The 16,788-nt window shown below is 36.8% G+C and overlaps 1 protein-coding gene across 1 annotated transcript in view; it reads left to right on the top strand.

The window, feature by feature from the left end:
- LOC101826656 (leucyl and cystinyl aminopeptidase) overlaps positions 1-16,788 on the top strand; it is an 80,832-nt gene that overhangs the window by 28,537 nt on the left and 35,507 nt on the right. The window contains exons 2-6 of the mRNA XM_040728101.1: positions 2,167-3,007; positions 7,880-8,018; positions 9,186-9,317; positions 14,074-14,194; positions 14,795-14,949. Of these exons, the coding sequence (XP_040584035.1) occupies positions 2,167-3,007; positions 7,880-8,018; positions 9,186-9,317; positions 14,074-14,194; positions 14,795-14,949 (1,388 nt within the window). The remainder of the gene's footprint in view (positions 1-2,166; positions 3,008-7,879; positions 8,019-9,185; positions 9,318-14,073; positions 14,195-14,794; positions 14,950-16,788) is intronic.

Below are 16,788 nucleotides of genomic sequence, written 5' to 3'. Positions count from 1 at the left end.
GTGCCACTCCCTATGGGCCAAGCATTCCAACAGGAGTCTGTGGGGGCCATCTCTGTTCACACCACCACAGGGTGTGTTCATATGTACATATGCAGAGGCTAAAGGAAGATGCTGAGTGTCCTCTGTTGCTTCCTGCCTTGTTCCTTTCAGACAGGATCTTTCACTGAACCCGATGCTCACAGTTCTTGGTAGGTTGGCAGGTCAGCAAGCTCCTGAGTTCAGCCTGCCTTCTCTGCCCAGTGTTGGGGTTACAGGAATGGGGGTCATGCCCACATATTTTGCTTGAGTTTTGGAGATTTAAACCTAGGTCTTCATGGTTTTGTAGCAAGTATTCTTTCCCATTGAGACATCTCCCCAGCCTCTGATCTCTTTTATTTAGTTTCAGTTTTTGTGGTGAAATTTTTATCATTCACTTAGTCCTCTGTTTCACTGTTTAAAGCTGTTTTCCTTTATTCTTTGGAACATATTTACAGCAGCTGTTCTAAAGTTAAGTGCAGCAGCTGACTTTTGTTTTCTTATGGCTCACATTTTATGTGTCATTGAGCAGAGCGTTGCTTGTTAACTATTACAGCCTTATTTGAATATAGCATGCCTTGTATCTGCTCAAGAAAATTTGTTTAGATTAGGCTTTTGGGGGGATTTTTGACATGTTAATTTAAAAATACTTACCCACTATGTTTTTCTGGGTTTAAGTAGCTAACGTCAGTTTTATTCTACTGATGATGAATAATATTTTTAATAATTCCATTGCCAGATACCAAATTGTCAAAAGCACTTCCCTTTCATTAAATTAACATGGGACAGAAGATGTAGTACATTAATGAGAATAAAATGTGAAAAAATTAAGAATATGGGCTCAAATATAAATTTTACAAGTAAATATCTATATGGCTTTGAAATTGTCAGTCCATTTCTGTTTGTTTTTTCATGTCTTAATTTTTGCCACTTTATGGAACTGTTGTGAAGATTAGAAATGTTAATTGTAAAGTGCTTTGTGAGAACAAGTTAAAAATGATTTCAATTTGTTAAAGTCTTAAAATCCCTTACAAGATGTGATTTTTTTAATACAAAATATTGACTGTCTCAATTGGAAGTTATTGATACATATGTAGTATTATTTACCCCTTTACTTCTTGAGACCTTTCTCCGCAGTGATTTTTGGTAAATGGGGTGAGTGTAGCTCAGAAAAGTTCCCACCACTTCCTTACTCAAGGTATGCTGACACTCATGGTGTTTGTTCTGTTTTTAAGGATGGGAAAAATTGTACTGGTGAAAGGTCCAGAAGGGCAAAAAAGCAGTTTGATCTGTTTTCCAAGTTGTTTTGTCCATGTTACTGTTTCTTGCTTGTCAAAATTTCATAAGTAATTTTCTTTTAGTTTACTATGGCACAAAACATCCTTTTCCTGAGGGAAACAATAACGTGTTCTTTTGATGAGCCACCTTTTAAGCCTAGAAGCAGGTAGACCCATTTCTAATTTGCCCAGGATAGAATGGGACTCAGGAAGAAGACCTACACAGCAGGCCTTACAACCTGGTTTGCATTATTTGGCCAAGAATTCCAGGCTTCAAATGTCCAGACCCCAGAAGAAAGGCATTGACTACAGTCCTTTTGGCCCCACTCAGTCCTAGCTGTTTAGATGACATACATGGTACTGTTCTAAAGAAAGCATTATAAAATCACAGCTGCTTAAAAATTACTTTAATTTCATTATTAAAAGGAGACAAATTCAAATGAAATAAATACCGCACACCAAAATTAGCCAGGCCTGAAATCTACATACATTTCAGTAAGCTTCTATACAGTTACAATAGCCACTCTTTTTGACTATCATATAGTTTTATTCACTTAGTGACCACAAACACTGAAAAAAATCTGTGACAGAAAAACAATTAGCTTTATGCCATCTTTCTTTAATATTAGCCCATTTACAAGTGTTTTTGTTTTTGTTTTTTGGTTCATGATTGTGGTGTGCTTTTTTATATATATACTTGGGTTTTTAATGAACAGTTCAAGAATTCCATAAAGCCTCTATTTAATTCTAATAGCTTTAAGGTGGAAATAAATCTTAGTGACTAAAAAAACCCACTAAATTTGGTGTTTCCAAGAAACATTGTATTGTGAGCTCTCCCCCACTCCTGTCTTATCTTTGTGTCTTATATTTGTAGATCGACTTCAGCTTCCAAGGAACATGATTGAAAACAGCATGTTTGAAGAAGAACCAGATGTGGTAGATTTAGCCAAAGAACCCTGTTTACATCCTCTGGAACCTGATGAAGTGGAATATGAGCCCCGGGGTTCGAGGCTACTGGTACGAGGTCTTGGTGAGCATGAGATGGATGAGGACGAAGAGGATTATGAGTCATCTGCAAAGCTGCTGGGCATGTCCTTCATGAACCGAAGCTCAGGACTTCGAAACAGTGCAGCGGGCTACAGGCAGAGTCCAGACGGCTCTTGTTCAGTACCCTCCGCCAGGACCTTAGTGGTCTGTGTTTTTGTCATCGTGGTTGCTGTCTCTGTAATCATGGTGATTTACCTACTGCCTAGATGTACCTTTACCAAAGAAGGCTGCCACAAAAAAAACCAGTCAACGGGACTAATTCAGCCACTTGCCACAAATGGGAAATTGTTTCCATGGGCACAGATTAGGCTTCCCACTGCCATTATGCCTCAGCGCTATGAACTTAGCCTACATCCAAACCTAACCTCGATGACATTCAAAGGTTCTGTGACAATTTCACTTCAGGCTCTTCAAGCCACATGGAATATCATTCTCCATAGCACAGGACATAATATTTCAAGAGTGACATTTATGTCAGCAGTTTCAAGTCAAGAAAAACAAGTTGAAGTCCTGGAATATCCATATCATGAGCAAATTGCCGTTGTTGCCCCTGAAGCCCTTCTAGCAGGGCACAATTATACTTTGAAGATAGAGTATTCAGCAAATATATCTAACTCTTATTATGGTTTTTATGGCATCACCTACACAGATGAAAGTCATGAGAAAAAGTATGTAAACCTCCTAAATGGTTCTTGTTCTGTGTTCTTCTGTGTGTAACTTCTGCAGTGCAGATTCTTTTGCCCACACCGTAAATGTTTTTAAATTTAGGAATTTATGTGCAAAATAGAATGGTAACATGCAAGAATATACAATTCTCCTAGGCAGAACTTGGAGTGAGTATTGTGGTGGGAGAGAATAGAAGTGTGTGGTGGAAGGGGATGAAAGAGGATTATATTCTCTATCTGTCGTAAACTAACAAACTTTTCTTGAGCTTTTCATGTTTTATGAGATGAATAGGTCACCCTTCCCTGAAGCTGTAGGAGGCAGAATGAGGGTTATAGGCTAAACTGATGGCAGGCAGAAGTTTTAGGAGTTACTTTATGAGTTGGAGAAAGAGTATGAAATGTGGCATATATATACACATCATTCTTTTTCTTTTTTCCAAATTAGAAACAAGCTTGCTTCACATGTCAATCCCAGCTCCCTCTCCCTTCCCTCCTCCCCAGCCCTCCTCACCAGGCCCACAGCCCCCCAATCCCCACTTTGATCCCCAGGGAGGGTGAGGCCCTCCATGGAGGATCTCCAGAGTCTGTCATTTCATCCAGGGCAGGGCCTAGGCCCACCCCCAAGAGTCCAGGCTGAGAAAGCATCCCTCACTGTGGCATGGGCAGCCAAAGTCCATTTGTCTGCCAGGGATAAATACTACCCAAGACCTGTAGATTGCCTAGGCCTCCTCACTGACACCCACCTTCAGGGGGTCTGGATCAGTCCCATGCTGTCCTCCCAGCTATCAGTCTGGGGTCCAAGAGCTCCTCCTTGTTCAGGTCAGCTGTATTTGTGGGTTAAACCAGCCCAGTATTGACCCCTTTGCTCATCAGTCTTCCCTCTCTGTCACTGGATTCCAGGAGTTCAGTTTAGTGTTTAGCTGATACACATCATTTTTTTTTTCTTTTTGGTTTTTGGAGACAGGGTCTCTCTGTATTGTTTTGGAGGCTGTTCTGGAACTCTCTCTGTAGATCAGGCTGGCCTCGAACTCAGAGATCCTCCTGCCTCTGCCTCCCAAGTGCTGGGATTAAAGGTATGCATCACCAACGCCCAGCTGATACACATCATTCTTAATGTCCTTAATCTTTACTGGTTTACTTTTTAAAATGCCAGTTTGACTGTGAAAGAATCATATCTCAAAACAAAAACAAAAAAAGGTGATATACAGTGTAAGAATATTCTACAGCCTATTTGGATCATACTTTGTTGTTTAATCTTATTAGCCATATTGTAGATGTATTTCATGAAAGATATAGTGTATATTATAATGATTCCATTATAATCATAATTAATAATGTCATCTCTGTGCACAAAGACTATATATGTGCTTTATGTTAGTAGAGCATTCTTACATAATATACTCATAATAGTCTGTGCAGTTTAAGAATTATTGACACTGGCCAGTTGGCTAATATATATTAATATGTTGTTTTTGTTTTGTTCAATGTTTCAGAGTTTCTTTTTAATTTTCAGTTCATTGAAAGAAAATATATTTTTTAAAAGAGTAATTTCACTTTTTTTTCTGCCCAAGACATTGAATTTGCTATAGAATGGATGTTTCTCTCTTAACTTTTTTCAAACAATAGAAAAAAATGTATTTTCTTTCTCAGTCATCAAAAAAAAAAAAAACACTCAAGCGCTAGATGAAATTTTGAGTAACAAGGCTGTAGGTCTCTGTTGGGAATTAAGAATCATCAAAGGATGCTAAAATTTTCTTTTCACACAAATTGTCCATCTACTTCTCACATATATTTGAGGGTTTTATACTGATAGTTGGAATTTGAAACAGATGGTTATATTTTAGTAACCTCTACTTAATAAGAATGTCAGATAAAAAAAAAGAATGTCAGATAAACTATTTTTCTTTTATATATGCTTTTTAAACAAATAGCATGCTGCCTTTATATTTCAGTTGTTGAATGGTTATCTAAATTGAACACAAATTTGTGATTGTAATGGCAGCCTTCGAGTGTTTAGCTTTAGTTATTGGTTTGTAATCTCTGTTATCCCTAGGAACTACAGTATTTTGCACCCTATTTGCATTGTACGTTTTGTATTCAGAATGATCCACATATATAGAAAGATAGATAGTTAGACATATAGACAAACACACCATGCACACTATAAAATAGTGACTTAATACTGCAAGCAGAACTCTAAGCCCCAGAGCTATCTCATCAAATTAGATTATTTCCCTGGGATCTTTGAACCTATTGGTACATTATGGGAAGAATGAATGCTGTATAGTAGAATCCAGTAATTTTTAGGATAAGCATGTGTAAATTCTTGGCATGGGTTGGATTGAATTATGGTACATGCTAGAAAAATGTGGGCCCTTAAAACTAAGAAGTACAAAATTTAAAATGTATTTTAAACTGAAATTTTGGAACGAATATAAGTGAAGGCCCCACATGATTGTGTATTTTGATAGAGGATAAAAGTTTAAATCACTCTCTTTCAAAATATCTGAAAACTACTAATATTAAGAAATTTTGTGTGGGTGTGTGTCTTACAATTTTACTTTTTTATACTATCCCCTGCTATAATTTGAAAAAATATATTTAAACTGGTAAAATGATTAGGGGGATGCATTTCATGTTGGTTGGAAGGCACCAATTCTCTTGTTGCCTGGAAAATCATAATGTCTGATGCTTTGAATAGATACTACTTGTGGTCAGGAAACTTTACCTATTTTCCACACTGTTATAAATGTAATCTATGCCTATTCTTACCTTTGCACTTGTTTCCATTAGCAGAAAGGTCATGCTGACCTTTAGTGTACAGTCCTTTTATAGTTCTTATTTCTAATAGTTTGAAGATGATCATTATCTGGCCTTTGTTTTTTCTTACAGCTCTTACTCCCCTATCATGTTTAACTCTGTATCCCTAGTACTTATTGGGAACTAAACACTAGACACTGCTTAGAGCATTTTATGTTTCTTTAGTCTTCTACCTTGTCAAATTCACTAAGAAATGCTAATGTTTTTTTTAATACCCAAGGAAAAAGGTACATACAGAAACAGTCTGGCAGAGAGGGAACTCAAGCTTGTTTCTTAACCACTGTATTGAACTGCTTCTCCAGTTCACACTTTTCTTTTGCATGTTGTTTTTGCCAGTGCTTAGGACTCTCCTATTTAACTTCCAGGCAATTCCTGTTTTCAAATAGACTCGAGGAAATTCGGTAACAAGTTTTTCTGAAAGCAAACACAGTCACAAAGAAAGAATATGCATCAAGTATTCAGAATAGAGATGGCATTGTAACTTCAAAGCAGCTTTCTCATAAGCGTTTGTGTGAAATAGTTATTATATTGCTTTAACAATAGCTTAAGATTTTTTTGTTTTGTTTTAGTTTGGTTTGGTTTTTCTTAGAATGTTAGGCTATATAGTCAGGCATGATGGAATGCACTTGTAGTCCCAGCACTTGGGAGGTAGAGGCCGGAGGATCAGACAAGGTGTGTGTGTGTGTGTGTGTGTGTGTGTGTGTGTGTGTGTGTGTGTGTGTGTGTGTGTGTGTGTGTTAGTGAATATGAGGTCAATTTGGGCTATTTAAGATCCTGTCTCAGCTGGCCATGCTTTTAATCCCAGCACTTGGGAGGCTGAGACAGGTGGATCTTTGTGAGTTTGAGGCCAGCCTGGTCTACAGAGTGAGTTCCATTACAGCCAGGGCTACTATACAGAGAAAAACTGTCTTGAAAAAACAAAAACAAGACAAAACAAACAAAAAATAATGATTTTAAGTGTGGGAAAGAGTTGTAGTTTCCTAGTATTAGTAATAAGCATCTATATAGAACCACCTATTTAGTATACAAATGTTTTGTTTTTTTGTAAAGTTTTACTGGATTCTAACAAAACTCTGGGCTTGGTGCAGGGGATTCTGTCTCAGTCATAATATATATAAGATACAAACTAAGATATAGGTTACAGACTTTACAGAGTCATATGACTAAACAGTGTAGACTCCAAATCTAATTTTCTCTTTTCTGCTTATCTTCTAAAAGTGGAGTCTAAGGATTGAGGAACAGAGTGTCATGATTAGAGTACCTGTGGCTGGCATAAGGGAATTGCACTTGCCTGATACTCTATGTGGTCTTCCACATAGAGATCAGCTTTCTTCCTTGATTAAAAATCTTCCATTAACCCTTGCTTCTTTTTTGTGTTTTTTACATGACCAGTAATTCAGTTTCTTTATATGTAGTATAGCCTTTTTGCTGCTGCTGTTGTGGTGTGGAAAGGAAAACGTCCTTTCTGTTTATCTCTGAAAAGTAAAAGGAAAGCAGAGTGCTGTTAAAGAACAACTTGTTCTATTTTTGTGAAAGTAAATGTTGTAGATGCGTTGTTGCAAGCCCAGATGTTTTAGTAACAATTAATGGCAATCCTTCCTACAGACTTCATGTCGAAAACTCTTTTACGAAGCTCCCTTTTGAATCCCATCACACTTAGCAGCTGCCCCATCTTATAGACACATACTGCCTTCTTCCCTTGTGCCGTCTTCTTTCTCACATGATTTTTTCCCTCCTGTATGTATTTTATCAAGAGTTCTTGGTGTTCAAGGACCAAATTCAGACTTTGTACTAGTTTCTCTACAGTGTCTTCAATTCCAGCAGAATTTGTTTTATGCCTTTTGATCCTACTCATGTACTTCCAGTGTTAGCATGTGATTTGAAACCTGCTAGAAGATTGTGTACACTCTAGACTTCTGTCTCTTAGTTAGTTAATTGGGGTCCTTTAAACTTTGGAATTGTAATGTATTTCTCTTCACACCCCTAGTACTTGGCATGGTGCCCTGTCTAGTAGACACTCAATAACTATTGTATTGAATTTGCATTTGTTTTTAGGTACTTTGCAGCAACTCAGTTTGAACCCCTGGCAGCAAGATCTGCTTTTCCCTGTTTTGATGAACCAGCATTTAAGGCCACGTTTATCATCAAGATCACAAGGAATGAGCATCACATTGCATTATCAAATATGCCTAAGGTACTGTGACATGAAGGTAAAATCTTAAGATGGATCTCTTGTTTCTGAGAACAGTTGGGTTTCTCTTTACTGCACTGTTGGTAGGAATACTTAGATTTGTATGCGTCCGTGTTTCTGAGATAGTTAAATAAAAATGAAAATTTGTCGGTCTGAGGAACACTCAAGGAAGGAAAAGACCCTGCAAGTTTTAGAATGCATGGGTAGGAGGTATGAAGTGTCCTCTTGCTCTACAGTTGCACAAATACTAACACTGTGAACTAGTACAAGCCCAGTAAATTACTTGAGACGAAATGAATTTGCTCTTCTAAGCAGTGTTGAGAGTGCAGTTGTGATTATTCTCGGTGTTTTGGCAAAATGAAACTTTGGACTGTGGTCATGAGGAAATGGACAACAAAAACAGGAGCCTTTTTCTTGGTGTTACTTGTGTGGGAGGTAGTAGAGGTAACACCAAGCAGAGGAGTTTTATGCTAAACAGAACTTAGGGTTCCTTTTGGGAACGGCATTGTGTGATCTCTGTGATGCTTCCTAGAACTTGTGTAGCTAGGGGCAAGAAAGAGCCACAGTCAGCAGGTCATGCTATCTACCCCAATAGACAGTAGACAGCATGTTCTTTCATTGTCATAATCCCACTCATAACCAAACTCTTCACCTTAATCTCTTAAAGAGGTGGGCACCTACTTGTCTAATAACCCAAAGCCTAACCTTATTCATGGTTGGGAAATCTTGAGAGTTGCTGGCATTTCTCCACCTTCAGTCTGTTGCAGACTTCTCTAGTGACCTAACACATTTGATTCCATTAAGTTTTCCTGGATGTTCTCCATGGAGCACTAGATCATGTTAAAAGATATCTTAGCTACAGTTATCCTAAAGTTTTGGGGTAGGGGAAGGATTTGAGTTTACAATTTTTAAATGAAGAGACAAAATCACTGTTACCTGTAACTTAACTATATTAAGAGCCATGTTAGGGTTCTCATTGTACTCATTTTTCCTCTTGATCAAGGGTGGTAGAAGAAACTGAAACAAGGGACTTTGCTCTCTAGAAATTTGTGTTGAAAGATTAAAATATGCAATTACTGCTTACATGAATTTTTTAGTCTTTCAGTATATTTGTCATTGATTGCTTTAATTACAAAACTGTCATCTTTTTTTTTTCCTCTTTGGTTATAGAAGTCATCAGTCCCTGCAGAAGAAGGACTTATTAAGGATGAGTTTTTTGAAAGTGTGAAAATGAGCACGTACCTGGTTGCTTTCATTGTAGGGGAGATGAGGAATCTGAGTCAGGATGTAAATGGAACCTTGGTATGTTACTATACTTATTGTCTGAAAATCTTTTAGTAACCCAGGAAGAATTCTTTTAATGTTTCTTGGTAGTTTCCTTATGAAGACAAGCTTTTAGATAAAATTCTGACTTTCTGTAACAGAAATACTACTCTTACTTGTTATATTTATCTAAGTTCTAGTACCAATAAGGACTTGGGAGTCAGATATTGGGGTGAAAACCTGATGATTAAAGAAGCAGTGGGAGGAGTTACTAGCTGTCCTTCTCTCCATGCTTCTACACCAAAAAGGAAGCCCAAAAAGCCTTTGAATCACAAAGTCCTTCTCTATTCCTTCCTGTGCCTCTATGGTATGCTGGGTCCTCCGTAAACTCTATGACTAGTTCTTGTCAACTAGTCACTGGCTCTACCCCTTGATTCAAGGTTAACTTTATTAACACAGTCTTGGGGTGTCACAGTGCCATCAAATATTCCACAAAACGTAACTATTATTTACTGCTATTCATTTAATATTTGAAAATCAATAGTTTTCAAGTTTCCTATTTTATAAGAGAATTATAATAATACAACATAATGCAGTAACATTTCTAGAACTGTACTGTAGAATATGATGTTCAGTACACTTATATAGCTCTTTAGGTTTAAACTAAAATAAAATGTACTGTGTGTCTCTGCTTGCCATACTTCAAGAGTTATAGTAGTTTGTGTGGCTATTGATTATCATATTGGCTATAAAAACGAAATGAATATTCTTTTAAAAAATTTTAGGTGCTGGGCTACACATCAGCAGTGTTTCTAGGCATCCAAAAGGCTCTAGTTTCAATTCCCAAAACCAGAAGAAAAAAGCAAATCCTGGTTGAGTTTATTCATAGAGAATGTATGAGATTGTTTAAGGGCCAAGTTTATTTCCATTTTTCTCATGATTTGTGTTTTAATAAGGTGTTTTGTTATTGTCATTAATATCCATGTGTAAATAGTTGTTTGATTTGAACTTTATTTTATAGTAGAGATATAAACACTGTGATGATGGAGTTCTTTTTAAGTACCTACTTCCTCTTTACTTACCTTTCCAAACTTGCCCCCCATCTGCCATTCTAGCTTGGTATTGTCTATAGGATTACATTAAAATTCATCATTTTGATATTTAAGTCCTTTCTTTACAAGCTCATTTGTATTTTCATTTGTTTTAGAGTGAATTCTTCCATCACTCATAGTGTCATAATTCATTATCACATGTTATAACTTATCCTCATGTATGCTTGATGTTGGGAAGAAAGTTTAAGAAAGGAGTTTCACATAGCTTTTTTGGGGTGGTGGGCAGAAGCTTTCATTCATCTGTATACGGTGGCAGCACAGTTTAGCAAGAATATGTCTTTGGTATGGAATTGTTCCTTTGCAATTACTAGCTCTAATCTCTTGAAGAGACTGTATTCTAATCCCCTCTACACCTCATTTTTCAGGACTATAATATATACACACACAGAAAAGAAAATCCATTTTCATGTATATATGTATTATATGCATAGATGGATACACATTCCCTTTTTCCATATGTAACTATATCATTTAATCTTTTGCACACCAAGAGATGTAACCTCATTTTTAATGCTGCCTATTGTAAATTAGTAGCATGAAAAAACAATAGTTTTACCATTTTTCTCCCTTTTTTATTAGGAAATAGATAGGACTTTACTTTGTTAGCTGGTGTGCTAGGAACTCATTTATAAACACTCTGTTTTATTAAGAGGAGATGGCCACAGCAGTAGCCCCATACCTGTGATGAGAGTATATCTTAGAAAGGTTAAGTGACTGACCTACGGTCACTGAGCCAGTAGAAGATGGTTTTACTCTCCACCACTATACAGCGCTGACATCAGGAACTCAGGCAGGTGTTACAACCCAAAGTCCAAAACTTGGAAGGTAGTGAAGAATGTTGCTATTCTAAGATGTTGGAATCCAGCTTCTATTTTTATAATATTAGGTGGTAGGTCTATTCAATAAGATTCAGGAATAAAGAGGTAGAGTTATACTAATAAACTGATTTTTATCAATGACTGTAGATTATTATCTATGCCGTGTTTATTACTGAGGTCTGCTTTGATATCAAAGCCTCAAAGAAAGAACAGGATTTGAAGATATAGTCCAGTTTACCAGACATTAACCAAGTTCCTAAGTTCAATACCAGTAACAGCACAACCCCCTCCCACCCATTTTGTTTTTACCTTTTATATTTCAGTTTTTATTCATTAAACTTTTCATTAGTAGAAAGTGAAAGATCCATTTGGTCTGAAAAAAAAACTGAATTTTTCTTCTTAGGAATGTCAGAGTTATCTGGAAAATTGTAGGCTAGTTGTGAAAAATGCTGCTTCATGCTTTACTTGAGGTTTTTTGTTTTGTTTTGTTTCCTTGCTTCCTGCTTTTGTTTTTGTTATAGATGGGGTAGTTGGTAGAATCAGTTTAATCAGTCAGGTATAAGTACCTTATTTGAATGTAGCATTTAACTAGACCCCTCAACAGTATCAATACTATCAATATAGCTATAATTTTAATTTATTCACAAACCTGTTTTTGTTCAGAATTTCTAAAGTCATTTATATCATGTCTTAGGGTTGCTATTGCTGTACTGAAACACAATGACCCAAAGAAACTTGGAGAGGAAAGGGTCTGTTTGGCTTACACTGTTCACTGTTGAAGGAAGTCAGGACAAGAACTCAAATAGGGCAGGATCCCGGAAATAGAAGCTGATGTAGAAGCCATGGAGGGGTGCTGCTACTGGTTTGTTTCTATGGGCTTTGCTCAGCCTGCTGTCTTATAGAACCTAGGGATAGCACCACCTACCATGGGCTGGACCCTTCCCCATCAATCACTAATTAAGAAAATGACTTAGAGCTGGATCTTGTGGCATTGTTTTCTCAATTGAGGTTCCCTCCTTTCTGATCACTCTAGCTTGTGTCAAGTTGACATTATACGATCCAGGATATATCCCACATGTCTTTCAGTCATTCTGGTACACTTTGCCCATTTTGATATCATTCCTTTCTAGTTCATCCAATTAGACATTAGGAAGGGACTCGATTATATTCTTTATGTTAGGAACTCATGCTTTCTGTAATGTGTTCGTAGCCTGTTTTGGAAGGCCAGTGTACCCTTTAGATCCTGCAGGCCATGTTATCCTCATGGGAATGATAAGGTTTGGTTCGGCTTTTGTTAGCTAGTTTTTGTTTTTATTGTTTTAAGGTGCAGACAGGTTAAACCTATCATACCCTCTATTTTTCAGTTGTAAAGAACCCTTTGCTCTGAGTAAGCAGGGATCTTCATAGCTGTAGTTATAGAAATCTGCATTTAGGCTGTAACTATTAAGGCCTAGTTGCCAGTAGACTTTCATTTGACTAAGATATTTGTTTGTTTTTCTTTTCTTTACTCTTTTTGTTAAGTTTCAACCCAGAGCCTTAAGTTTGCTGATCTCCTATATGATAGAGCTGCACCCCAAAACCACCATACAGTTGTAATTAGTGTTCTCTTACCCAACCCAAAATGTTTAAGGCATTTCCCCCCTTATATGCATGGCAGTGAAGACCTGTAATCTCAACTACCCATTATGCTGAGGCAGGAAGATTATAGGTTCAAGATATGCCTGAGCTACAAAATGAGTTCAAGACTGAGTCTGGAGAACTTAATGAGACCCTGTGCCAAAATAAAAACTAGAAAGAGGCCTGGGGAAATAGCTTAGTGGTGGAGTACTAGCCTAATATGCACATGACCATATTTTAAATCCTTCAGATCACAAAATAGCAAAAAACATTTCTGTTGAGACATATTGTTCTCTTTGCTTATTTTCCATTGTTTTATTATTTTTTTAGAATAAAGTTGGTATAAATATAATGAACAGATGATGTGTGTGTATTAAGAAGGTAAAAGCACATTTTTTTTTTTCTGAGACAGGCTTTCCCTGTGTATCGTTGGTGGTCCTGGAACTCATTCTATAGACCAGGCTGCACATGTTCTTTCAGGAAAAGAAAAAGTAGAGAAGAAGAAAAAATCCAAACAACCCCTTCTCCTAATTGTATTCTAGGATTGAGAATAATTGCGTCCCTTTTTATATTCAGTTTCTTTTATAATCTTATCATATGTATTTTAACTATGCATTTATCTACCAAATGATAGGTAGAAAGCATGGGTTTTGAAACTTTATATATGCTTTTTTCCTGAGTGTGTAGCCGAAAACGAATGGGCAAGGTGAGACCTGAATCATAGTGAGGGAGGGTGTTTAATGATATGATAGATTTTTTTTTATATTACATGATCCAAAAAAGCAAGCCAACAACTGAAGTTAAGATTTGTTTACTAATATGTATTTTGTGTGTATTCTAATATAGGCACAATAATAGGTGCCAAAAGGATTAACACCTTAGTTTTGTACTACAAATAACTCATCATCTTCATAGTTAATAAATAAGAGCATTTCTGTGTCATAGGAGTGCAAGAATGTAAAATTAAATAGAATAATGCTTATAATTTTCTCTGATATGTATCACAGTAGTTTATTTGAGATATTGAGAACTTTAAAAAAATTAAAACACAAGGTAATTCTTTTGTGTAAGTTTGTATATAGACGACTTGTTCTGTGTGGCTGGAAGAATTGTAAGCGTGAGTTTCTGTCCTATAAGATCTCATAGAGTATAGATTTCTTGAATTTGCTGGTCCTAACATTGCTCAGCTGAGTTACATGACATTTTAGTTTTACCTGTCTTTACATAATGGATTATGTTTCTCTTTAGGTTTCTATATATGCTGTACCAGAAAAGATTGATCAAGTTCACCATGCTTTGGACACAACTGTAAAGCTCCTTGAATTTTATCAAAATTACTTTGAAATTCAATACCCACTTAAGAAATTGGGTAAGCATTTAATAGTGCCTTGATTTTTAGTACAATTTATGATGAAGATTTGCTTCACAAGTGTTATTTTAGAGAAAGCTGTTGCCAGTTATTTTTTTAAACTAAGAAACAATGTTAATATAAAAATTGTACTTGTTAAGTTTATTTACAATCTATAAGTTTTCTGAACCTAAACTTTAAATTACTTCTATAACTTGTAAGTTTATGGGGTTGTAGGAATTTGCTTAGGGCTCCATCTGGAGTTTACTAACTTCTGAGAAGTTTCTGATTCAGATAATAAAAAGTACATTCTGGGGATCCATGAAAGCAAGATTTAAGTTCTGTTCAGTGCAATGCGGGCTCTGAAGAACTTAATGGGGTTCAACTTGGGCTTTGTCTTGCTTCAGTCTGATTCACTGTGAGAGAAATGGGCTCTTGTTTTCTTTGTTAGGGGACAGTGGAATTGTTGACATAAAAGGGTTTGATTAGGTGTTCCTCAGCTGACAGCAAGGGACAGAGCATGTTGATCTAGGAAAAGGAAGATTCTGTCACTGTCCTTACTGGGTAGTGATTCTTGATTTTTAGATAAGAAGTTGATCTCTTCTTTCTTGCGATGTCCAGATTTGGTGGCCATTCCTGACTTTGAAGCAGGAGCAATGGAAAACTGGGGCCTGCTTACGTTCCGAGAAGAGACTCTTCTGTATGACAACGCCAGTTCTTCAGTAGCAGATAGAAAACTGGTTACTAAAATCATCGCTCATGAGCTGGCACATCAGGTATTACCAACCAGGCCATTACATCTAAGGCCCTAGAGTTGTAGTAAACACCTGAATATTATTAAGTATATTCTATGATTTTAGTGTTGCGGTTATATAAAAAAATGATGCTTTTAAACACAGTCTGTTAGAACTTCATATTTAAGTCATTTTCACATCCATTATCTCATTTCACAGTGTCCTAAAATGAGTGGTAATCCCATTTTACATGTATAGAAACTGAGACTCAGCTCTAAGAAATGATTTGTTTAAACTCTCACAGGAATTAAATGGTAGCATTGGGCCTTGAAGAATGACTGTATGTTCAAATTATCTTTTTTTATTTATTCCAGTGCTGGGACCAAGCCCAGAACTTTGTGTTACACAGTACTTTACCTCTGAGCTAAATTCCCTAACCCTGGAATATCAACAATACACATCTTGATAATACACATCTGCATCACATCTAGCAACCACCAAGCTGCTCAGTGTAACCTTGTAGGATGGAACTTTTTCCCTTAGTTACACCATCTTCCTTAAGACAAAACCTTCTTACTATGTCATGCAAATTTCTCCTGCCTCAACTCTTGAGTACCAGATCATAGATGTGTGCTCTCATACCCAGCTTTGTACTAACAATTCTTGAATCACAATTATCAGGAACAAATTTCTTTCTCTATTTTCTACTAGAACAGGATTCTCTATTAATGTGTGAGAAGGAACTCTTCCCCAGTAATAGAGTGCAGGAAGTCTTTGTATAAGATTAAAAAAAGAAAAGACTTGTCCATGTCCATCTCCATTCCCAAAATATTATCTTTCTTGCGCCCTAGATATGAGATGCTTTTCAGTATAGGGTGTGGCCAGTTAACTCTGTCTCAAATATCATCTATAGGTGATTCTGTGACCCTTGTAAAAACTTCATGGCAAGCTGATAAATGATACATATTTTTTTCTAATCCTGCTATGTCTGGGACTACTCATTACCACTTAGAATATTTCTCTTATATTTTTCTTTCGTTTAGGGCTTATAACTCATCTTCCTGTTGAACATATTTTTAAGATAGTATCTTAGAAAAGTTAATGATTGAATTCTCAAAAGTAATTTTGTATTGTAATAATAGCCTCATTTCTTGCTACTGATGGGAAATAAACCCCATACAGCATTGACAAATTTGAATACCCTATGACCACTTCTTATTGCAAGTATTTTAAAAAGAAGTGTGTGTGTGTGTGTGTGTCTGTCTGTCTGTCTGTCTGTGTCTGTGTCTGTGTCTGTCTGTGAATGTTGGAGCACATGGGTGCATATTGTGGAGGACAGAAGAGTGCTCCAGGTGTCCTCTTCCATCCCTCTCTACCAGTCCTGAGGTGGGGTTTCTTTCTCACGTTTAGTGAGGTTGGGGGCCCACAAACCTCCAGTGATTTGCCTGTTAGTACCTCCCTAGAGCTGGGATTGCAGACTTTTGTGGAGAATTACATGGTAGCTTGTTATATGGTTGCTGAGATCCAAACTCAGGTCGGCAGGATTGCAAGGCAAGTGGTAACTGCTGAACCATCTCTCCATACCCGAAAGAGACCTAGGAAGGTCTCTTACCTTTGGCCTTTTTTTTTACTACTATATATAAGAAAGCATTTAAAGATTTCTCTGATTTCCTGAGTGTGTGTGTGCACAGGTGTGCAGGCACACCAGCTTTCTATAGGAATGTTACTCAGATCTTGTGTGAATCATGTCTTGAACTCAGGTAATGGAAAAGAAGCATGAAATCCAGACTCTGACAACAGGAAAACCTCTACTTGTCATAGAAGATTGTGTATATAATGGAAAATAATCTTATTAACTTGGTATTAGATCAGATAATTTCA

The sequence above is a fragment of the Mesocricetus auratus genome, unplaced genomic scaffold (genome assembly GCF_017639785.1).
Source record: "Mesocricetus auratus isolate SY011 unplaced genomic scaffold, BCM_Maur_2.0 Super-Scaffold_100018, whole genome shotgun sequence".
NCBI classification, from domain to species: Eukaryota; Metazoa; Chordata; class Mammalia; order Rodentia; family Cricetidae; genus Mesocricetus; species Mesocricetus auratus.
Note: the sequence above shows the minus strand (reverse complement) of the source record. Positions and strands in the feature narration are given on the sequence as shown.